Here is a 25313-nt window from a genome sequence, read left to right on the forward strand (position 1 = left end):
TTGCAGGAGGACAGGGTCACACACTAGGGAAGTGTGACCAACATATAGTTTTACCTTATGGTAATATCTATAAACATTGGCTGAAATTATTGTGTCACTGTGCTAGGCACTGTACCAGCACTATAAGAGACAATAGGAGTCTCAAGCTGACTTTCATTTAAATAGATGACAGAATGGGAGAATGTAAATATTATCGTTCCCATTGAGCAAACAAAGGGCTGATATCACTCAGGGGGGTCAGGCAGATTAGGAAAGGAAACCCAGGTCTCCCAACTCCCAGGCCAATGTCTGAACCAAACAATCACCCTTCCACCCTTGACAGAGCTGTTCTCTCTAGTTTTTTATCAGCATATATTGCTTCCAGCAGTTACCTTTCTGATTTCCATATCCCTATTAATTTTCCTATAGATGATGTAAAAGGTCAGTTTGCATATGCAAACGTGTCAAGAAAAATGCCATCCCTTTCTGAAGGCTTATTGTTAAATAAATAAATAAAATAGTATTAAAGAATGGAAAAATTACCAAGGGAGTCATAAAAAGTCAGCTTTAGGCCAGAAAAATGTTGCTTTTCTTTTCTATATAGTACATGAGGATATTTTGTGGACTAACAGTGCATGAATAATGTTTTATTAAAATGTATATCTTTACAGCTTTATTTTATCAGGTCCTTCAAGGCTCGGCATAAAAAAGGTTTAACAAGTTTGACACATGCTGATTTAGCATTTATACCACAAACTGAATCTGCTGCTTTGTAAGGGAAAATAGGCCAGCTTTCAAAATACAAACACTGTGAAGTATTCAAAGTGAAACAAAACAAAAGGGAGAAGTGGGAAGAAAAAAAAAATGAGAAGGAGAAAAATGCAAACCTGCAAACCACAATTATTTCAAACCCACTGGGGAAAGGTTTTGGACTAACTTCAAAATTATATTGCTTTAGAAGTTGCAGCACTGATGGTCTTAACATGCAAGTTTCTTAATACATATGTAAGCCTGATCTATAGGATTCCACTGATGTAGTTTAAGTTTTTTCTCTTTTCAGTAAGCATTTGACCAGGCCCTTCCTGAGCAACCTTAACACTTTCAACTACTAAATATATTAGCCAAAATAGAACATTTCTGAGAATGCAATGGAGTGTTAAAATTTTAAATTATGGTCACATCACCAGTTGTAGAAATAGGTATTTTAGAAGTCTTGTTCAGCTGTAGTCACCACCCCAGAAGAAAGGCGCCCTAATGTTAATGTTAGTGAACCCTAATTGGGGCTGTTATTTTCAAGTTGGTTTACAAGGCAATAATTTATGTATTGCTGTAAGCCCCAGCATTTAGGAGAAAACAGGCTTTTCCTACACTTTGCTAAACTGTGACCTAGATTCCTGCCATGTGGAAGATTTTAGTCAAAGCTCATCTGAACTTTTAGCTAACCTGTCTTGTGCAGGAAACTGTTCAATGTTTTTAACCAGAATTTTTCGTTTTGTACAAATCCTGGATAGCCAGCACATTTTGTAACTTTGCATTTCCATTATTAAAATTGCCAGATGGAGACAAGTTAAAATGTTTTTTTGTTTCTGTTACTTTGATATTTTTGTACTTGTGCTTTTAAAGTAACCAGATGGGGGTTAGCTAAATCCTCTGAGCTCCTTGTTTATCCAAATGGGCTGTAGAGACAAATATTTAAATCTGTGCACTAAGTTTTCTTGAATTGCTACAGCACTGCAATAGGCAGAGGACAGGTAACATACCCTTTTTGTTATCAGGGCCTCATTTTTACAGAGCTAATCAATAAACTAAGATTTGGAATTGTACCATTGCCCAACTTCACTGTGGGGCTTTCAAGCTCTATTGACATCTCTTCCACATTTCCTATACTTCTGCCAAATTAAAAAAAAAAAAAATGCCTCTATCATGACACATATTTGGACTTTTATTTCTTGATATTTTGAACAACAGGAACCCACTCCACTTGGTAATTCAACATGGGTGTTAGAAGAAAAGCTAGCTATATGTGATTCCCCTAATGTTGTGTCTTTGATAAACACATTTTTATGACACTAAATATAATTTTCCCAGTCTATGTATTCACTTTATTCTAAAACTTCCAAACTTTCTAGTATCTTAAAATCCTTTCAATATCAATCATTTCAGAGGTAATTAAAATATTTTTAATTTGTATGCAATTTTCCTGCCATTAAAATGTAAATATCAAGAGATTCAAAAGTTACTTGTACTTTCATTTTCTATCAACACAGACACTTTCTGCAGCAATTCATGAGAAGGAACTGGTTGATGATGGTTGTCACATCCCATTGAAGCTTCCACAAAGTATACATTATATAAAACCTGAGCCTCAAAAAGTAAAATTAACAAAGCTGGTCTCATTAAGTATACATCATTATTTTGAAGAATCAACGGTCCTTTATTTAAATTCATCTATTTGGAAAAAATGAATATAGGAAGCATAAACCAAAAAATCTGTAATTTATTTTTAAGCTTTGTGAAAGCATCTTTGTTCTTTTAGGGAGTGAATGCTTTGTAGTTTTAGCCAGCAGTTTTTGTCTTAACTCTGTCAGCTACTATAAATCTTCCCTTAACGGTATCCATAGGCAATACAATAGTAGAAGATGAGAGAATATGCCAGTTTTGGGGGTAGCATGTGTGATAACACTAACAGAAATTTTAAGCCATTTTTTGTCTTTTAATGGTATATTTAGTATAAGACAGATTCATACATTCCTGAATAGATAACTTAACTATATACAACAATTGCAAATTTCTCTCCATTGTGTGTTTTATTGCCAGGTGATTCAAAACCAATAAAATGCTGAAATGGTCCTAGGGAAAAAAATATATTTATATTTATATTTATATTTATATTTATATTTATATTTATATTTATATTTATATTTATATTTATATTTATATTTATATTTATATTTATTTATATTTATATTTATATTTATATTTATATTTATATTTATATTTATATTTATATTTATATTTATATTTATATTTATATTTATATTTATACGTAGTTAGATTGGGTAATGTGGCTAATGGAAAATAATAACTGGGGAATCTATAAAAGTTGGGAAATTTCTAGTATAATAATAAAGGAAAAACTCCTAATTTTGCCTGCTTTGTAATAATTTGTTCAAGGGAAGATTTGTATAGCAAGAAAAATCTCATCAGTGAAGAAATTTTCTTGAGATTTTCATTAAAAATCAATAACTCTGTAAATCTACATTTTCCAGTCACATATTACCTTGTTTGTTCAGTTGCCTGCCCTATGAATTTTCATTTTAAGTTTAACTTCTAAACATTTTGTGAATATAGTAAGGTAGAGTGACCTCTCTAGAACACTTTGAATCCTTACAGAAGTTTCTAAGCAGTGCTGTGTAAAATGTCAGTGTGGCGCTGTCTCTGAAACATTCTCACAGATTTAATGTACTGTCATCCTCTTCACAACGAACCTTCTCCATAATGTAATCACCTTCATAACATCCCCTTCTTTAATTTAATTTTCTTTCCCATTTGGAGAGTGGAAATAAGGGGTAAGCATTGCAAACACTCATTGATATAAAATCAGCTGATAGCTGTTGATGAGCGTGTTCTAGGAAGACTGCAGAGCAAGATGTTTTGCTTTGTTTTCTGCTAGCCATTGCGGGCGGCCCAATCCTCTCTGCAGGCCTCCGCTCCCACAGAGCTGTCCAGATGGTCTGGCTCCGACCCTCTTCCCTTTCATGTGAGGTGGGGAGGTGGTGGGGGAAAGTCTGTGTCTGGCTTAAATGACTCATCCCCTCAGATCCCCAGGCCTCAGCTGTTGTACAATCCTCAGAAGAGCACAACACGTGCCTTACACAACTGGTTTTTTTCTATAATCCCATCACCACCTCTTGCTCCTTGATCCTGAGAAGGATGCAGGGGAGCAGATGTTGCCCCCCTGTTAGCCCTATTTCATAAGGCAAGCTGGAGAGTGAAAAGCAGAGCACATTGAGGGGGCTCTGGCTGGCTACAGCAAAAGTACAGCAGAAACTTTAGTGGTTTTTTTTGTTGCTGTTGTTGTTGGAGAAATGCCAGTTTTCTAGAACTGTGGAAGCCACAAACTGACTGAGACATATGGGAGGTCGGTCTCACCGCATTCCCGAATGGCCGTACCTGTGCTCCAGGCTGGCTGAAAGCTGTCTGTGCTTAGCACAGCCTGACCCTCAGCTGATAAGCCATACAGCACAATACTAACTTTTCAGTTGAATAGTTGATGGAGCAGCCAAGAGGGCTTAAACTAGTTTGTGTAGTATGGTATTATGAAGGCCACACAGTCCAAATTGAAAATTAATGATAAAAAAATGAACCTGTGCATCAATTAATGTGAAATATATACATTGTCTTATTTTTCACTTGTGAGTGCTAGATCTGTGAATTAAAATCAAAGGAAATTAGGAATTTAGGTAGAAAAAAACTGATACAGTTATCTTGCTGAAAAACTGTTGATTTGAATAATCAGGCATAATATCTCTACTAATAAGCAATTTATAAATGGCGTATTGAAAAAAAAAAAGTGAATGGAAAGGAATATATTTTAGGATCATACTTGACTGAAGTTGGAAAGCTCTCTAGTAGGAGCTCTCTAGTCACACCTCCTGCTCAAAGCCAGGTCACACCAGGTTGCTCAAAAAGAAGAGCCTGAAAAAATCAATCTATGTAAAACACAAAATACTCTTTCTAGAGAGAGTTCTTGAAATGGACATAATTTGTGGAATTAATGGATAGGTAGGAGTTTCCCAGGGTCAGGGACTGTGGAGTTCTGTGCACAGGATCATGGACCATAGGGATCATAGAAGAGGCACTGCTCTGTACTGTAACCACTGTTTGAATCTGTTTTAGCGGGACTGAAAGGACACACCAATCAATGATAGAACTAACAGTGCTATAAAGGCAGCTCCACTCAATTATTTCAAACGAAAGACACGAATCTAACCTTAGAACCAGATGCATTATTCCATAAGCACCGATCAGTAATGTGTGAAGAAGAAATGTGGTGTGGTGGAGACTTCAATTCCAGAGACATTACTGTATCTGTGTAGTTGGTAGCAAAATATCAATGACCGTTTCTCTGTTTGTTTGTTTTTTAAAAGAAAGTAGTTTCAAACATAACAATATTGTGCTCAATGCAAACAAAGTCTGGTTTGGACTTCATTATGTTGGATAAAGATGAATTTGTCACTAGACTGGAAGCTACCGGTTGCCTAAGGAGGAATGATCATGACATGATTACATTCAGTGCGGCAAACTGAATACATCCCTGCTAATCACACTCATACTGGTGCTTTAAAAGAGAAAACTTTCCAAAAGAGAAAAATCATGAATGAAACTGATTGGAAAATAGAAAGTTCTTTTTTAACAGTTTATTAGATTATCAACGTTCCACTGTCAGGAAAGAGGACACCTTTGGCTAAAAGCTTATGCCATTTCAGTGGTATGGACAGCAATTATAGATATGTAGAAGTATAGCAATGAAAAAAGAAGAAAGAGAGAGAGAGAGAATTAGATGATGAAAAGATATAAAATACATAAGATTTTCATAGAGAAGCTAAAAGCATGGCAGAGGGTGCCTGTCAGGACTCCAAACAAGTGGAAGAAACTGAAGGTGTGCCAGGAGAAAACAGCAGTGCTATAGCTCAGGGGACTCTGAACATTTATTGCCACGTACTGGTACTGTTGCTGGTAAGGCAGTAACAGTTTGGCTCTGGGACAGACCATTTACTTGAAAGTGGTTCTTATATCACTCTTTAATTTGGGAATTCCTGCCTGTAGGAGCCCTTTTCTTGAATTATTGAAAATGATATAATTTCTAAAAATCCAATGCATTTTTCATTCACTAGGTTATTTTCTTAATTATATTTACTGAAGATAGTTTCAGTTGCAGTTTTGTTCACCTTCAATTTATGTTCTTATTTCTAAAGCCTTTGGCAGTCTTTCAAAGAGTATCCATACACACTGAATTTCATCTCTCATCTCTAGATGATAGCTCCCAATAAATCCACAAGCAGTGCTTGCAGAGGCTAGAGCACCTTCCCTTTTCTCCTCCCCTGAGCCGAGCTCCAGAATAAATCATGATCCTCAACACTTCATTGATCTTGGTAAAGCTCTCCTTTCTGCCAAATTCAAAGGCCGATGAAGTTGCAGCTACTATTTCTCCAGTTCTGTGCCAGGTTTTACAGCAGTTTCTGGAGCAGAAATTAAAAAATAAAATAAAATAAAAATAAAAATAAAAATAAAATAAAATAAAATAAAATAAATAAAATAAAATAAAATAAAATAAAATAAAATAAAATAAATAATAAACTAAAATAAAATTAAATTAAAAATGTAGTATATTAATGCTTAAGTCTAGCTTTTTAATTCTGGGTATCCAAAAGCTGTCTTTCTGCCCAGGTCAAGACAGATTTCCATAACAGAATCATAGAATCATAGAATATCCTGAGTTGGAAGGGACCCGTAAGGATCATCAAGTCCAACTCCTGGCATCACACAGGTCTACCCAAAAGTTTAGACCATGTGACTAAGTGCATAGTCCAATTGCTTCTTAAATTCAGACAGGCTTGGTGCAGTGACTGCTTCACTGGGGAGCCTGTTCCAGGGTGCAACCACCCTCTCGGTGAAGAACCTCTTCCTGATGTCCAGCCTAAACCTCCCCTGCCTCAGCTTGACACCATGGCCGCGGGTCCTATCACTGCTGATTAAGGAGAATAGGTCGGCGCTTGCCCCTCCACTCCCCCTCCTGAGGAAGCTGTAGACCGCAATGAAGTCCCCCCTCAGCCTCCTCTTCTCCAGGCTGAACAGGCCCAGTGACCTCAGCCGCTCCTCATATGTCTTCCCCTCTAGGCCCTTCACCATCTTCGTTGCCCTCCTCTGGACACTCTCCAACAGTTTAATGTCCTTGTTGTACTGTGGTGCCCAGAACTGCACACAGTACTCGAGGTGAGGCCGCACCAGCGCAGAGTAGAGCGGGACAATCACTTCCCTCAACCGACTAGCAATGCCGTGCTTGATGCACCCCAGGATACGGTTGGCCCTCCTGGCTGCCAGGGCACACTGCTGGCTCATATTCAACTTGCTGTCAACCACAGCCCCCAGATCCCTCTCTGCAGGGCTGCTCTCCAGCGTCTCGTCGCCCAGTCTGTACGTACAGCCAGGGTTGCCCCATCCCAGGTGCAGGACCCGGCACGTGCTTTTGTTAAACCTCATGTGGTTGGTGATCGCCCAGCTCTCCAGTCTGTCCAGATCTCTCTGCAAGGCCTTTCCACCCTCATCCGAGTCCACAGCTCCTCCAAGTTTGGTGTCATTGGCAAATTTGCTCAAAACACCTTCTAGTCCTACATCCAAATCATTTATAAAAACATGGAAGAGGACTGGCCCTAAAATGGAGCCTTGGGGGACCCCACTAGTGACCATCCGCCAGCCAGATGTGGCCCCATTTACCACAACCCTTTGAGCCCTGCCCGTCAGCCAATTGCTCACCCATCGTATGATGTTTTTGTTAAGTTGTATGCTGGACATTTTGTCCAGTAGGATCCTACGGGAAACCGTGTCAAAAACTTTGCTGAAGTGTGTCAAAAAAATCACATCAGCTGGTTTCCCTTAATCGACTAGATGGGTGATCTTATCATAAAAGGAAATCAAATTTGTTAGGCAGAACCTACCCCTCATGAACCCATGTTGGCTGGGACCAATGACTGCATTGTACCCCAGGTGTGCTTCAATAACTTCAAGGATCACCTTCTCCATAATTTTACCAGGCACTGACGTGAGACTGACAGGCCTGTAATTGCTAGGGTCTTCTTTCTTACCCTTCTTGAAAATTGGCACAACATTTCCCAGCTTCCAGTCCACTGGGACCTCTCCAGATTCCCAAGATTGTTGAAAAATAATTGAGAGAGGTCTTGCAATGACGTCATCCAGCTCTTTAAGCACCCTGGGATGAATTCCATCCGGACCTATGGACTTGTATGGATCCAGGTGGAGCAGCAAATCCCGCACACGTTCAGGGTCGGTTGCGAGTTTGTCATTCCCACCGTCATGGTCCTCCAGCTCAGGGCACCCTGGGTCCCAAAGCCCATCTTCAGTGTTGAAGACAGAAGCGAAGAAGGCATTAAATGTCTCTGCTTTGCCTATGTCATTGTCTGTGAGACCTTCCCCATCAAGTAGTGGACCTATGTTTTCTTTAGTTCTCCTTTTTCTGTTCACATATCTAAAAAAACTTTTTTATTGCCTCTCACAGTCATGGCCAGCTTCAACTCTAGTTGGGCTTTGGCCACGTGAATTTTCTCCCTACAAACATGAGCAGCATCCCTGTATTCCTTCCTCATCGCCTGACCCTCCTTCCAGCAGCCGTACACTTCCTTTTTTCGCCTAAGCTCCAGTAGAAGATCCCTGGTCAGCCAGGCCGGCCTTCTGCCCCGCCTGCCTGACTTCTGGTATTTTGGAATCACCTGATCTTGTGCTTTTAGGAGGCAGTACTTAAAGATTGACCAGCACTGATGGACACCAATGCCTTCAAAAGCAGTTTCCCAGGGGACCTTGCTGACTAGTTCCCTGAGCAGCCTGAAGTCTCCTTTCCCCATATCCAGGGCTGAAGTTTTGGTGGCAGTTTTCCTTCTGTCACCATAAATTCTAAACTCAACCACTTCATGGTCAGTATGACTGAGACAGCCACCAATTGCCACGTCTCCCACAAGACCCTCTCTGTTCTCCAGCAACAGATCTAGGAGGGCACCTTTCCTAGTTGGTTCCCTTAGCACCTGCACCAAGAAGTTATCATCTAGGTGCTTTATGAACCTCCTGGACTTGCTCATGTCAGCCGTGTGGTGATCCCAGTTGACGTCTGGCAAGTTGAAATCTCCCATAAGGACAAGGGGAGTTGATCTCGAGGCATCATAGATTCCCACAACGACATCCCCTTTAGTTGTTCATCCCTTAATCCTTACCCTAATCTCAACTTTGCCATCGCCAACTTGAAGTTCCACACAGTCCAGCCCATGCTTCACATATATCACCACCCCGCCACCTCGCCTACCCTGCCTGTCCCTCCTGAAGGGCCTGTAACCATCTATTGCAACACACCAGCCACAGGACTCATCCCGCTAGGTTTCGCTTATGCCGATGATGTCGTAGCTGTGGGACTGGGCTAAGATTTCTAGCTCATCTATTTTATTCCTCATACTGCATGCATTTGTGTAGAAGCACTTCAAATGCGCCTCCCTACACGCAGCACCTTGTGTAGCTGACCAAAGGGCCTCACTAGCACACAGTCCCTCTGATTCTAGCGCACCATCCCTTAGCTCATCACCGGCGTGCCTGGTTTTATCCCCTTCCCCCTTTGACTCTAGTTTAAAGCCCTATCTATCAGCCCTGCCAACTCCTGAGCAAAAATCCTCACCCCTCTCTGAGAGAGGCGCATCCCATGTGATGCCAGCAGGCCCGGTGTCGCGTAGACCTTCCCATGATCAAAAAACCCAAAGTTCTGCCGGCTGCACCAGTCCCGAAGCCACATGTTAATGTGATGAGTCTGCTTGTCAGCATCAATCCCCCCTATCAGAAGGACAGAGGTAAACACAGCCTGTGCCCCTGATCCTTTTAGTCTCCCCAAAGTCCTAAATTCCCTTTTGATCGCCCTCGGACTTCTCATTGCTACCTCATCATTACCAGCCTGAAAGACCAGTAGCAGGTAGTAGTCAGTGGGCCATACCAGGCGCTTGACTTTCTTAGCAAAGTCTCTCACCTGAGACCCAGGGAAGCAACAGACTTTCCTGCTGGTTGGGTCTGGTCAGCATATCAGGCCCTCTGTCCCTTTTCTAAAGGGAGTCCCCCATGACAATAACCCTTCTTTCTTTTTTGACAGATGATGTAGCAATGTGGGGGGTAGGTTGCCTTGCCTTAGGCATTCTCTCCAACTGGGATGGGCTTTCGTCTACTTCGTTGTTCTGACTGACTGTTGTGTTCTAGACCCTCATACCTGTTATAACAGTAGACGGGAAGGTGAGGTGGGCAGGGACAGGGCTCACCTACCACCCCGAACAGGAACCTGCCTCCATTCCTCCCCTTGGCCTAGGTCTCCTCCTACTGCCTGGTGGGATGAGAGAACTTTTGTCTTCTGCATAGCAGGAGACACCTGTGCTGTGGCAGGCTCGTGAATCTGTGTCAGAGAGGGTAGAGTACACCTCCACCAGTCAATTTCCCTCTCTGACTCCCTGATGCTCCTGAGCCTGCTCACCTCCTCCCGAAGCTCCACTACCTGGCTGAGCAGCTCTTCAATCTGGGCACACCTCGCACAGGCATAACCCTCGCTGCTGCTGTCGGATACCAACGGAAGACTCGGGCACACGCTGCAGCCCAAGACCTGGACGGCAGTGTGCTTCCCCGAGCCCTCCGTCTGAGTAGCCACATCGGTGACTGCGGCTGGAGAGGCCGCAAGAGATGCAGAGGCCATGGTTTTCTGCCTGGTTGATACCACGGCCAGGTTGCTCGCAAGCAGGTTACAAGTACCGAAGGGAAAGACCGCAGCAAAAGAGCGGCGAGGGGCCCTCCCTGCTCGCCCTGCCTGCACGAGCTGCCTGCGCAAACTGCCGTGCCATGCCCTTCTGACACGCCATGCCCTTCTGACACGCCATGCCCTTCTGACACGCCATGCCCTTCTGACACGCCATGTCCTTCTGACACGCCATGCCCTTCTGACGCGCCATGCCCTTCTGACGCGCCATGCCCTTATGACACGCCATGTCCTTCTGACACGCCATGCCCTTCTGACACGCCATGTCCTTCTGACACGCCATGTCCTTCTGACACGCCATGCCCTTCTGACGCGCCACACCCCGTTTGCCCGCCCTGGTCGCCGCACTCCTGGTCGCTCGCACTCCCTTGGGGCTGCTTTTGAACGGCCGGGGAGGGGGCACTGCTGGCTCTGCCTACGCCTCGTCAGCCTCCCTCGCGAGGGCTGCCGGGTCCTGGCAGCTCCCTCGGCTGCTTCGAGTGGCCTCGATGCTAGAAAAAAGCCCTGCCTGTCTCAATCCCCCGCTCCGCTGCAGAACGTGTCTGCCCCGGAGATGATCACCTCAGCAAGTGGCGAAGTTTTGGTCAGACATGAGATTGAACTGTGACACACATATCAGTTCAGGTGGTTTCACTAAAATGGTTCTGACCTCTGACAGCTGGGGAGAGCAGCCAGATGGGAACTGGGAAGGAGGAATTCGCTTCAGCAAGAGCTGGCAAACTTTCGGCACATACGGGTGGGGATATAAAATGGCATCACTCGTGTGTGCTGGGCTGAGCACTCTTTTAAAGCACTTTCCAGACCAACAGTGTTATTAGTACCATCTGGATGTAAACTCCTGGTATAGGTCATTAATAACTAAAGTCACTAATGGCAGTTCAGAAAAGATAGAGGTGGACAATAGTTTTTTCTAGCCCATAGGTGATAAATACATAGATTCTATATTTGAAACGTAGAAGGATAATCTGCTCATATCATCTAAGGATGACATTTGTTTCAAATGTACTAAAAAATAAGGTTGCTAGAAACATCTCAGAGGAATAGATCATTTTAAATGTGTAGACCAAGTTAATCTGCACTGAAAGGGAGATATTGTTTACCAGACTGTGGTCATGTTAATGTTATTTGGATTCAGGAAGGGCAGGTGTGCTGCCCCACATACCCACAGGCTTCTAAATCTGTCATCAAAGGGAAAATACAAAAAAGATACAGAACATTTGGCTGAAAAAACTTTGATTAATGTAATTCATGAAAACCAGGAATTCCATCAAAAATATCCATTTCGTTCTTTTATGAAACTACAAGGAAAAAATAACAACACAGCTTTGGTACTCCTAGGTTCTACTGTTCGTGCGCCTTGGCAATCTAGGGAAGATTATGACTCTTCATTACCAGCAAAACACAATTTAATGGATTGAGCACAGGCCAATTAACATCTCAAAGCAGGCCTCAGCTGGAAGATTGCATTTTTGAAGATGTATTAGGCTCAGTTTTGTCATCAATAATGTCAACGTGAAGCCTGAACCCACTACTGACATCATAAAACTAACATGAATTTTAGATGCAGCATCTGATTTTGAAAATAGGGTTGTCTGGAAACATCCTCTGAGTGAGAAAAAAATATATCAAATAGTAAAGAACATTTTCTTTAAGTTAGCAATACAGAATTCAGTCTGTTTGGGAAGATTTCAACCTTTTTTTCATTTCTGGAGCCAAATAAATATTCCATTGGAGACTAAAAAAAAACCAACATTCCACAGAAAAATTAGGTCTGTTCATGATTAGTTCAATTAATCTTTACTTTCTAAGAATCTGATATCAAAAAGAAAAAAAAAAAAAAGTTTTCAGAATCTGAAAGTAGCCTGGAAAGTGTCTAGGTACCAGTTTCTGCAAGAGGAAAATACTGACTCCTCAAAAGCTGTTTCAAACTACTGGATAAGGAATAATTAGCAACAGCTAGAATTTGTCATTTATAGACAAGCTGCAAAACAAATAAATACAAAGTATTTGAACAAATTGTTATGAAAAACAGCAGTATCTCAGATCTCCTGATCTCAGATGGAGACTATCTTCCTGACTGATGTGGAACAGATGAACATGATTTGCAATTTGGTCCTCTTCAAGTTCTGTCAGATAGGGAAACAGTGAAATCTAAGGAACTGTACATGATGATCCACTGCTATCTTCTGGCCTGACACACCAGGAACCTGTGATGTGAATTTCCCAAGGGAACCCCAAGAGCTGCCCGACACAGGCATTGGGACCTCATCCATGTTTAGTTCCTGCAACTTCCAGGGAAGTACTGGTTTGCTGAGGCTATACCAATTGCCAGATGAGAATACAAGGATATTTTCCTTTTTTCTCTATGTGCCAAACCATAAAAAATGCAATTTTCAAGACATCCACTATCTAGAGGGCAGTGTAGCATTCTAGAAAGTTGTTTCTGTTAATCTAACTGTTTTTGTAGTCTTTATTGGTTGGATTTTTTCAGATGAAGAAATGAATGTTTATGCCTGAGGTTTAAAAAGTAATAAAAATGCTTTATTTTCAACATGGGAACCAGTGCTTGTCTTTATTGGAATCACAGCCCAGATCTTGTCTAGTAGAAAAATCACTACCGTGACTTCTGAAGATGAGGTCAGAAAGAAAAATGTGACATGAGATTTTGAATATTTTTGAACAGAAGAAAAGGATATTTTGTAAACAAACTACATGTGTGAATATGGGCTGTACATATAAATGATTTAATTTGGGCTACCCTAGTTATTAATGCTTTGAAGATATAAAACTTGCATGAAGAGATTAAGGGAGTAATGGAATAGTCAGCATGGGAATGAATGAGCATTTATGTGACACGTTATTTAAAAAGTGAAGTCTTCAGAAATAGAAAGAAAAAAAAAACATAGTACTTTTTTTCCATATATATTTTTTTATGTGATAAGAGAAAATAATTGGAGAAGAGAGAGGAGAGGAGAAGAGAGGAGAGGAGAGAAGAGGAGAGCTTTCTCTGTTTACCTCTTCATTAGGAAAATAACTTTCTAGTAACTTTTTTAATGGATAAATTGCATTTTAGACCTGAATTTAATTCCAACCCTCTAGTGATGAAATAACACTGCTATGAAACTCTCTCTTGCACTGCTTTCACAAGGATAGCATGTTGAGTATTTTTCGTAGGGAAAGCAAAAGATTATTTTAGTGTGCTCCACGGTGCTCTGTGTGGGTATATGACACACCTGTACATGGATTCGTAGATGCTTGTATGTATGCACACAGATAAACATCTTTATGCAAAAGCTCCATTAGAGTTACATGCCCAGACTCAGGACATTTAATTAGTTTTTGTGCAGAGAAAAATCTCCTGACAGCTGTTATGACAAAAAGTGGTCTTTCCCTTTTTGACCTATCTCTCTGCTTTTGTAATAGGAAGGGAAGATGAAACTGTGTCATCTCTAGTGAATCCAGAAAATCTTGAATCCTGGCCAACATCAGATACAATCTCAGCCTGAGCTGATGCAGTTCATACACAGGCAAAAAGGATGCTCTTCCATGCCTTCATATGAAATATGCATGTGATTGCTCAGGCATCTAAAGCATTTTCTCTTTCCCTACTTGCATGTCACCATCTTTAGGTCAATAACAAAGCATACAATCACTGGGGATGTCCCCTCTCCCTCGCTTCCCCCTCCCCCTCCCCCACCCCCCACCCCCTTCTCTGTTTAAAGGATAGAAGCTCTACGTACAAGGTAGGAGTTTGTGGTTGGTACTTTCAAAATTACATGCCTGACTGTCATTTCATAAGGATGAAATTTCAAAAATGAAAGATTTATTTTAACATTTTCTTAATTTCATCATTATTCCCTTTCATTATTTTCCACTTATTTCCCTCTAGGACTTAGGAGCTTTGAAAGTATTTTTTATTTGTAAAGGCTATGGTATAGGTGACCATTATTTAAAGCTTCAGTGGTTTCTAGCTTAGCTACAGCAACTCTTAAATTTTTGAGGTAGTAGAAACCATCTGTCTCAACAGATCATGTTCTTTTACACTGAATGACGAACTAGTATTTCAGCTGATTTAGACTTGAAACAATCTTGGAAAGGAGGGAATTTCATAAAGCTGCCAATTTTTCTGTCTTCTACTAAGTTCCTAATGTTCTGCTCTGTGAATTGCTAGGGTGGTATCTGTCCCTCCCAGATGGGAAAGTAGGACACATGTAAAAAAAATAGTTTTCTCAGTGTCAGGAAGACTAAGTGGAATTAGCTAAATATCTCCATCTAGTCCCTTACCAATAACTTTCCTTTTCTCTGGACTCCTGCAATGGATAGAAAACGAGAGGTAAATGTTTAAAGAGTCTATTCAAAATACATGGATATGGGAGCACTAGTTGTCCTTTTTGTCTTTGGAAATCCTCCCCTAAACATTTTACAGTATGCATTCGGCATAATTAAATTATTCTGAGATTTATACTTCAACGCTGCATGAGATGGAATTCAGTCTGTGTAAATGCAGCTGTGGTCCATGTGAAAACATGGCCTTCATAACAAAGCGCTTATTAAGGTCATTACCGAAGTTTTTATTTTCTGGACTGTGTTATGGAGGCAGCCTGAACAATAACCTTTTGACAAGGATTCATAATTACCTCTTGGTGCTGCTCACTGTATGACCTGACACCAAAAGAATGGAAATGAATAGAGAGACAATGTCAGCTTTGCCATTTCAGGCTACTGTGGTACCAGAAGGGTTAACGGCTGCTATTTTCCTCTGTACCAAATTTGACCCATGACTCCCCCGAATGGAATGAAAGGAGCAGATTGGGGTGTGCAAGTAGCTCTTTTTGAAAATGTCTGGCAAGTACAAGGATCTTTTCTTTTCTTTCATTCTTTCCTTTGGGTTAGGAAGGGCAACCCCTGCCTTGGACTACAGAAGTGTTCTTGCTCTGCCTATGAATCTGCAGAATGAAGAAACTCTCCTGCTAGCCAATAAAGAGAAATTTAGCACAGGACATAAATGTTTGGCTCATATACTGTTTAAAGTAAACTACAAACACCTTAAAAACAATTAGGATGACGGGAGTTTGGGGAAGGCTGTCTTTTCAGAGAGGCTGGAAAGCATTTCTCCCATAATAAAGTATGCCGTAATAGTCATTTTCTGCTGGGTGAATAAGCACAAAACACATCTTTGTTCATAAGGCTTTTTATTGTAGTACTTGTCATGAGCAAAACCTGAAAGTACTTGAAAATCCATTAAAATCACAATCCATATAAAAAAAAAAAATCTCTGGAAAGTTTGTCTCTGTAGACTTTGTAAAAGTGAGAAGTCGATAAGTATGAGACACATTTATGTAATTTAAGATTAATGATTAACTGTTAAAGCGCAGGCTTTGTACAATCAAGCCTGCTGTTCAGCAAAGAAACAAACCCCTTAAATCTCTGCAGCTGCTGGAGGAAGCCAACTTCTAAGTTGCTCTGTGTGATAAGATGCCCTGAATCCCAGACTCTGGCCATTGACTGGCTGTGAATCAGCGATTACTGACTGTCTCCGGGGTGTTTCGGTTACAGTACTCTTTCCCAAAGGGCAATTGTCATTTGGATTTATGCCTGCTTGTAACTGCTTTTTCTCTGGTTGTGTTCAAGCACTGGTGCATGACTTTGTGCATTTCTTAAACTTAAGACTTACAATTTCTTGTCTCCCAGATCATGTATTTCACCAGGGGAGAATAGACTCGCTTTAAAGATTTGTAATACTTGGATTTACTCATACCGGTTCTAGCAGTGGGACTTTTTTTTTTTTTCTTTCCAACAGAATTATTAAATTCAGACAGATTTTTTCACACATCCAGGCCATGAACAAGTGCCTGAGTTACCAAGTTTAAACAACATCTTGGCAACTTTAAAACATTTGGCTGGTCAGCAGGAAAGGAAAAGCTGCTTGTAAAGCACTGGAATGCATTTTCAATTAGTCACTACATTGCTTAAAAGGCCAGGCATTAGGCGCTGGGAGGAGAGGCAGGGGGGTGGCAGTGCTGGCGAGACGGACAGCATGAGACAGTCTGGAGAAGAGCCTTTATCAGTCCAGAACAGCAGCCCTGAAGTTTGAGGCCACTCTTTAAAAGATAAGCTTTTGTTTAACAACAGCCTCCCCAGGGACAGTGAGGTTTTCCTGGTACAAGACCAGTGTTTCTTTCAAATAATGTAATATTGCTTTTTATGAAAGAGCAATGGAGATGAGATGATGAGCAATGGAAAATATGTGTTGGGAAGATGTTAGCAGTTATTTAGTTCCCTATTATTTCCTGATAACCCGACTGTTGGGTATCTTGACCAAAAAGTTGTGCTTTGGCAGACCTTCCTTGGCTCCTAAAATATTTTTGAATGAGATAACACCCTTGAAAGAGGATTAAATAACCAGCCTAAACTGCTTACTACACTTGGTTTATTTTCCTGCCCTACTCTATGAAGTCCTCAGCCCAATAAGTTTGTAATAAAGAAACAGCTAAAAAAGAAATCTCGTGACATAAAAGCATCTTTCTAATGCTCAGTAGCCATCATTGCTCATGCTTTTTTAAATGCTTTGTCCTGTACTTGACCTTCAAATGTTTGTAGCTGGCTGATCTGGAACTTTTTTGGCTCCACAGCTGTCTAAACTAAGGGTGATGACATTGCTTAGATATCCCTTTGTGTATGTGCGTGTATATACGAATACCATTTTCAAAAGTATACATATATTTACTTTAACATGACTCAAGATCTTGAAAAGCTTGTACTTTATCATATAAACCGAGAACTGCAAAACTCTCACTGGTGGGACTTGTTATGGCATGAAAGACCTAAGTTATACAATAGGCTGGATTTCAGCAGGTAGAGGAAATTTTCAGAGCTGTTGCCTTCTGGCTAACTGTAAAAAATTTGCCTAAGTAATATTTCACAGATGTGCTGCCTGTTTCTTGGCAAACAAGCTAAAGATCACAGGAAATTTCTTCACTTAAAGAATAAAATAAAAGTTTTGAAGACAAAGTCCTTAACCACAACAGAAAAAACATTTAGCTAAAAGATGGGAGGGAGTACTGCAATCCAAGCACAAGAGTTAAAATAATTTTAGAGTGAGTTTCTGTTTCTGTTTTATTTGTTTTCTCCTACTATAGCTACATGCTCTATGAAATACGTGAGGCTGTTTTGGAAAATCCATTGCCTGACACAAGTTTCTCTGTGCTAAACTTAATCTTCTAGTTTTATTTTTAGAAAGCTTATGGTTGCTTTCTTCAATGTTGTAGAAAGTCTGGCAAAATGCCAGCCAGGTCCAGCAAAATGGAGACATGGCCTTCCTTCCAAGGATGAAAAATTTAAGTTGAAAACAATAAAAATAACCATAAATAATTGCAAATGGTAAAGCAATAAGAATCTTTATCCCTAATTTATTGTTTTCATAGAGATACATTGGAAGAAAATAATGAAGGGTTTTCTGTGGGATGTCAGTGAAAGGTAAGAAAATGGAAAGTATAAGATATGTTTGTTAGAGAGAAAATTCTTGAAGTGGAGATAGTTCTTTGAGTTTCTGGGTGAACAGGATAAGAAACATTGCATCTCAGTGGAGTTCTGGACAGGTTTGGCACTGGCCTGAAGAGTGTGACAGGGGACAAGATGTTTCCCTTGGCCTTTTTTCCACCTACACAAGGAGAAACTGTGGTCCTCTAACTTGTGTCTCACCTCATGTCTACTCCTTGAAGGCTATGGGTGTAGAATCATCCAACCTTGATGTAAAGGCCTCTTACCCTTGCAGCTCACACCTACTCCAGTACAGAAACTGAAACCATTGTATCCCTAAGTGCATATAAAGGTAGAACACCATTGCTCCCATCTCATCTTGATGTGCAACAGCAACCAGATAAGACGCGACAAGGACCCAAACCAAACTTCCCAAAGGGACGTGATAGAACAGGGAATTTTTTTTGTTGTTGTTGTTTGTTTGTTTGTTTGTAGACTGCTTGGAGACTTTGCTACTTTGAGCCTGGTGCCTGGTCATTGACAGAAAACATTCAATAACAAGTGTATATGGGAAAATACATGGCCCTAAAACAACCAAATGGGAAAGAAAGTTTGTTGGACTTGATGATCTCTCAAGGTCCCTTCCAACCCCTACAATTCTGTGATTCTGTGAAAGGCATTGAAGAAGGAGAAGAGGCAAGGTACTATAACCAGTTACATCCTCCACAGCCTCAAGTAAGGGTTAACCTGTGTAATGATGGCTTACAAACTTTGGGAAGAAAGGAGGAAACACTGGGAAATCTGTTTTAATTGTTTCCCAAGCTGAAAATGAAGGTTTCAGCAGTTCCTCAAAGAAATATATGACAAGTGGCAACTGAATTTCACTTTCCATGGCAAACATCTAACCCGCCTGCTGTAGGTAAATAAATATATGGCCCCATAGTGTTGAAAGGTTTATCCTTGAAGTGGACCAAATCACCTTGTGCCAAACTGCTGTTAAGAGAGAGGTGGAGCATCTGTAAACTCTCCTCCACCCTCCCACCCCCAGATCTGTACCTGCAATCTCTCCATCAGCAGTCCCTGATGTCCTTATCCTTATCACGCTCCTCCAAGACACAGCAAAGCTGTTGCCCAGGGGAGGATATAAAATCTGTATGTCTGAACCTGGGACCTCACTTGCTAAATCAATCTGCTGATATGGTCTCATATGCTTAGCAAGGGACTTCACCAGAGGAAAAGAGGCAGGAGGGGACTCAATGCACGTTCCTCCTAAAGAAAGGGCCGTTGATGCATTGACTTCTGAACAAAAGGAGGCATTTTCTAAGTAGTTTAAAATGATTTCTATCTAACCACTATCTCCTGGCTACTGCCTGGCAGACAAAATGGTCACAAGGCATTTTGGAGGAGTGTCACTTTCTGTGCTGCCTTTGTGCCGTGGGGAGACCAGCAAGAGGAGGTTCAGGCTGCCAAAACCAGCATACAGCAGCAAAGGGAGCCCTGAAAGCACAGCGCAAGTTCTAGCACACCAAAAGGAGATGGTGGTGGGAGACTTAATGCAGTCTCCAAAGCTTATTATGTTTTGTTATGCACTTTGTTATGTTTCCCTGAGTGTGTGATGTCACACACTACCAGATTTTTGTGTGACCATCATATCACTGCTTCGTTTTAACATACAAGGGCTGCTTTTTACTTCTGTTTTTTTGTTGTTGTTGTTGTTTTGTTTTGTTTTGTTTTGATTAAAAAAAAAAAGAAGAACCTATGGCAGGGAGGAACTAGGAGCATATGCCTGTGCTATAAATAGCAAAGTGGAAGTATCTGTCGTTTGGGGTAGTTTGGTTCTGACTGAACACTTTGTAAGACACTGTTTTGCCCTTTTTTTTTTTTTCTTGAATTTTAATTTAGGAATTTCCAGAAATCCCACAAAATTAGTCGAGCTCAAGGAGAGGATGCAGTCATTCACAGGATGAATGGAAAATATTTAGAGGGAAAAATGCAGAAGAGAAATATTCAAAAGCAGGGAAATCAATGTCAAAAACTGTTATAATAACACAAAAGAAGCCAATCATGTAGATTTTTCTAAATAAACAGACACTAGCAGAGCAGTTACACAACTTTTCAGATCACTATGGTGATCTGGAGGGTGCTTTACTATTTATTTTTTAAGTAGCAACAAAAAGAAGAAATGGATTTAATGGAATTTTATAGACACCTTCTCTTTCAAACATCCTAAGGTTATATCTGTCTTTGCGTTATTAGGCTTTTTATTATTCTACCATAATAGCACTCTTGCTGTAAATTAGACTGCTTTCAGTCACAGCTTCAGCTTACAAATCCATCAAGTCTATTAGATTTGAAAGACAGAGAGAGAGAGGGAGGGAAAGATGATGCTGTATTCATAGGGTTGTGAACTGCTTTTTCGGGAGGCGGGGGAAAGGGGGTGTGTATAGATTGGGGTGAAGTCAAGGGGAGGAGGGAAGGGTGGGAGAGGAGTTGCAATTCGAAAGTCCCTCCTTTAAAAGTGTCAAACTCCAACCTGCACAGAATGGGGAAAGGGAGACCCCCAGCAACTTCCAGAAAATAATATAAAAGCAAACCTCAGAGGTGGAAGAAATACCCAAAAGGAGAAGACTGCAGCTTGCAGTAATCTGTAAATGATTGCTGGCAAAGACTGGAGGCTTCAAGCTTGAGCTGTGTTTGTTCCAAAAGAAAGCCAAGAAGGACGGTGTTAATAAAGAGAGATTTAACTGAGGGCTGTGCTTGGAATAAAGTGGGCTACAAAAAGGTCACATTTGATCAGTTGGAGCAGATTACAAGGGCTTTAAAAGGTAGTGGTGGAGAAATGAAACTGGGACTGTGAAGCAATATAGCACAAGATTGATTTTGGGGGTGGAGAGAAGCTGGGACAAGTGCTTATCAGCTTGAGAAGGAGGAAGAGCTGTGCTGGGTTTGTTGTCATTCCCACACTGAGTAGAGTACTTGCTGCTTTTGTGGTTAGGCTGCCCTGCCGTTTTCTTTTTTTTTATTATTATTATTATTTTTATTGTTATTATTAATACAATGGTGTCTATAATCTCTGACTTGGATCCTCTGAAAGGCTGGAAAGTTTTAAGGTAGGCCTATGTTTTCTTCTGTTTGGTACAGGCGTTTTTTGGTTTAGTCCTAAATTAACTGGAGCTTGAGTTATAATCGAAATGTGAGCCCTGGGCTTAAGTAAGAGAGGAGTTTCTGGTAATTAGAGCCCTTTTAAGATACAGCAAACCTTTAAGCAGATGTTTAGAGAGACCCGAGGGAGATTTTAAAAATATACTTCTCGGTGTTACAGTGCAGTGAGGAAGTGTGGACTTTTTTTTTTTTTTTTCAAGATTGCTCTGTAAATTCAAGTTAATAGTAAAGGCTCGCACCAGTTGAAACTGCAGGATTAACTCTCTGCTTTCCTCGCTGTACTTTGCAGGGGAATGGGTGGGAAACTTTAGGGGAGCAAAAACCAGCGTGAAAGTTGGGGAGACCAGGCTTGTGGGGGTATAAAAATCAAAATTTTTTAAAAAGTGCTCGTTTCATTTTGGGTTTGAAACTTCCAATTTGTTGTCCCTTTAAGGCATGTATTTGATACTGAAAAGTTGTTACTGATTTTTCCCTTCAGTACTACTATTTATTCTTTGAACAGTGAAGAACAGTAACTTGAAATGCTAAAAATGATAAGGGGAGGGGAGGAAAGGGGGGGAACCCACTGTTATTGCCTGCTGAAGATACGAAAACTCTACAGTGTCAAATGTCTGTGTTTTATGCTGTTCTAATTGCATGGCTTTGCCTGTTGAGAATCTCGACATGTAAAAAGTTTGCAGATGGTTTACAGAAACTTCACTGAAACATTGGAAACATCTGTGGTGAATGTAGTTGGTTAAATTATAAAATTAGTTAAATATAAAGCTTATTTCCCTCAACTGTTACACAAAACATGAAGCTGCGCCTAATAAAGTGTTTTTTTTTTTTAAGCGAATAATTGCAAGGATTTTGAAGAGGTGTGTGAATTGTTTTGTTGTTTTTTATAATATATAAAATGTTAAAGTATATGTGAGCTTCTTGCAGCAACATTTTTAATAGCTTAATGTGTCATGAGCTGAAAAACAACCCCTCAAAAGTCAAACCATAAAGTCTACTTACATTATGAGTTTTTTTCCTCATACTTGCAGAGTGCTGAACTTTCTTTTCTCATAAGTTGAAATTTCATCTTCACAGAGCCTGTGCATAGCAATGTGGACTAAAATCCTTAATGCTTGTCTGTGGTGTGAGAATTGGCTAAAGCAGTTTTACTGCAAGTTTAGTTCTTGATTTTTTTTTTAAATTTTATTTTTATTTTTTGTTGTTGTTAAGTCACTTAGGACCGTCAGCTTATGGTGACTAGATTCTGTTTGACTTCCTAAACTTCAGCATAGAGGCTAGCGTGCTGCAGGCTCAGCGGTCTGAGTGTCATCAGGGAAGGGTGGTCATATTAGGGTGATCTGAGCTGGAGTGACTCCTGTGAGTCATCCCGAGCGAATGCCAGGGAAGTGCTTTTGCAGAGCGCCATATGTGTCGTCTGCTGCATGTGTGCGCCAGAAAAAGCTATTCTAGGAATTCTTTGTGAAGTTTATCCCATTCTGAGACAACTTCTGATTCCTCTGCCGATCTAGTCAGGTGATACCAGGTTTTTGCTGAGTGGAGCGATGACATGGAGGACTTGAAAGTTGAGATGATTTGAGGAGAGACTGTTGCCCTCTCAAAGAATTCTGTTTTCTTAGAAAAATGACATGTTTATATGACTGTACCAGAAATATCTCCCTGGTGCTCTTTCCTACAGCATGACAGAAATTTCCTAACTTTATGTGTGAACCTGGAGATTAGAGCTTTACAGACACAGGGTAGGTCAGGGATGTGATTAAATTGATTTACTGGACACTTCTTTATGTAGTTACTGTGCATGATTGCAGCAGCAACTCTGTACGGATCAGCTGCAGGATGCAGAGTGTTAAAAGGTGGGAAGAGGCACTATTCAGTATAAGTAAAATGATAGTGATAGTTTAAAAAAATAAATTAGTTGGAAGTCAACATGCAGCTCGTGGCTTGTGATTTATTAAATTGTAAAGCCAATTCTACTTTTCCTTATAAATTTTAGCTTCTTTACAAGAAAGTAAAGGTGTGTTCCGCTCAGGTGACATGAAGTAATTCCGTAAGATCCAAATGAAATGCAGCAGCAAATGCTGCAATCAGCTTGAGAGTAGTATCCCATGGTGGCAAATTCCCCGTTTTGTTTGTCTTGTGCACCCCCTGTAATTTATTCTGTGACTCACTCACAATTTGAGACCTGCTTAGCTGGAAGGCAGATCTCGTGGCTGGGGGTAAAATAATTTTACTGGGAGAGCTGGCAGAGGTATTAAAACAAATAAATGGTTGCATGGTGTGTATATAATATTACATCAGGCCTCCCTCTTCTGTTGTTTCTGTCTGGGGTAGGATGGTAAGAGGTACAATACTTTCCAGAAAGTCTTGGCACCCACTGGATTCACGTTAGGGCCTCTGAACGCCAGTTAATGTACAGAGCAAAACAACAAAACCCACTTCAGAAAATATTTTTTTCACTGGGTTTCTTCTCAGTGATCTGAATATTAAAGTTATTGGAAAGTAAATCTCTTGAGAGCTCAGATTTTTTTTTTTTTTCCCCTCGTGTTTCTTTTCAAATAAGCTCCCAGCATAACACCTATGCTTTGACATTAACACACTTCTGCCGGATCTTCCCTCATAGATGCCTTGTCACTCTCTGTAGTGTAACCAGAATAAGTGGTGTCTGTTGGAGTCAGGAGAGGCTGGCAAAACTTCAGGCCTTTTTGAGACACTTCAGAGCCATACCAACAAATGGTCTGTGCTCACCAGCCCTCCATGGACACAAAAACCCCATTTACCTGGCTCTGAAGGGTTACAGAAGGTGGGATCTAGCCCCCTGAGGGCACAGGAGAGACAGAGAACAGCTGTTCTAACCCCTGTCCCAAATCCTCCCTGTACTTCTGTGGCATGTTTTTTATCCTCATATGTGACAGGGATGGCTTTGGTTGCTGCTTCAGAAGCCAGCGCCTGTGCTATGAACCTCAACAGCAGCTAGAGTAGAGCAGTAACCTGGCAAGGAGAAGCACAAAAAGAAAATCCCTCAAGGCCATGTCTCCTCTGTTGCTTCTATCCCTTAATTTGGCTCCAACAAGACTAACTACAGTGCCATAAATCATGAGTTACCTACACAGGGAAGACCTTGCACCCATTTGCATTCCTCCCTGAAGAAGTATGTGACCTTTCTATGGCTCATTGCTGGGGGTGAGGGGACTGACGGGGGATAGTTTTTAACTTGACTTCTCAACCTCATAGTGAAATCCAAAAAGTAAAAGTTTTCACTCAAATGAGTGGAGAAGTTAAAGCCTGTGAAGCAGCAAAGTCTTGCTGTACTGCTCTGCATGCAGATGACCTAAATTTCACAAGTCCTACTGAGCAGGAATATATAGCTCGGCTAATGAAGTTGGGAACGTGTCCTGTGTAGGATGGATGTACTAATTCAAAATTTCTCTCCAAAATGCCATTCCCCACCACACACACCACCCCAAAAGGACAGAAGTGCCTTCCATGCTTAGGAAGTCAGTGCAGGACGTGTAATTTCAGCCTTGTTGTGTTGGTATTATAAGCTAGTTGGGGTAAAAAGTCCTTATCCAACACCCCCCTCCTCTGATTATTTGTGAATTAAGGTGGGTTAAATGGCTTCACGGGGTTCAAACTTGGAAAAGAGGGCAGAAATGTCTCAGATTTGCAGAATGGCAAAGAAGTGGCTCAGAAATGCAATGGCTCACATTTAATTGTTGGCATAGAACAGTAAACAGAGAGAACTGTAGCATTGCAAATCCTATTACTGCTTCGGCTCCTGGCTTTCCAGCTCAGCAAAACTTGAGATACGGTAAGGCATCCTCGGTTGTATTCAGTACTGGAGCAAACTGGTTTAGTACATGCCCCCCCCAGCACCAAACTGCTGTTCAGAAAGGGGGAAAAATGGTTTCACATATGCTTTACTCTGAGGACCTGAACAATATTGTCTCCACCCACTCCTCAGAAACAAAACCAAAAGAGCCCCGAAGGTTTGGCCCAGGGACATAATGCTGGACTCCGTCACCACCACGAAATACAGATAATGGAATTTTGGATGTCAATGGAGAATACTAATTGCTCCATAATTGCCACAATATGCTTGCTTAAAAAAAAAAAGGCGCAAAAAGAGGGCGTG

The 25313-nt window shown here is 40.9% G+C and overlaps 1 protein-coding gene across 5 annotated transcripts in view; it reads left to right on the plus strand.

Moving 5' to 3' along the window:
• CELF2 (CUGBP Elav-like family member 2) overlaps positions 1–25313 on the plus strand; it is a 568240-nt gene that overhangs the window by 171669 nt on the left and 371258 nt on the right. For 3 of the 5 annotated variants that reach the window (XM_083819754.1, XM_083819752.1, XM_083819756.1), the window contains exon 1: positions 20816–21132. The exons of 1 other annotated variant lie outside the window; for it this stretch is intronic. In XM_083819754.1, the coding sequence (XP_083675880.1) occupies positions 21080–21132 (53 nt within the window). In that variant the 5' untranslated portion in view covers positions 20816–21079. Of the gene's footprint in view, positions 1–20815; positions 21133–25313 lie in introns of those variants that run through there. One more of the 5 variants, XM_083819747.1, reaches the window with a different exon arrangement.

This window comes from Anser anser (genome assembly GCF_964211835.1).
Source record: "Anser anser genome assembly, chromosome: 1".
Classification (NCBI taxonomy): Eukaryota; Metazoa; Chordata; class Aves; order Anseriformes; family Anatidae; genus Anser; species Anser anser.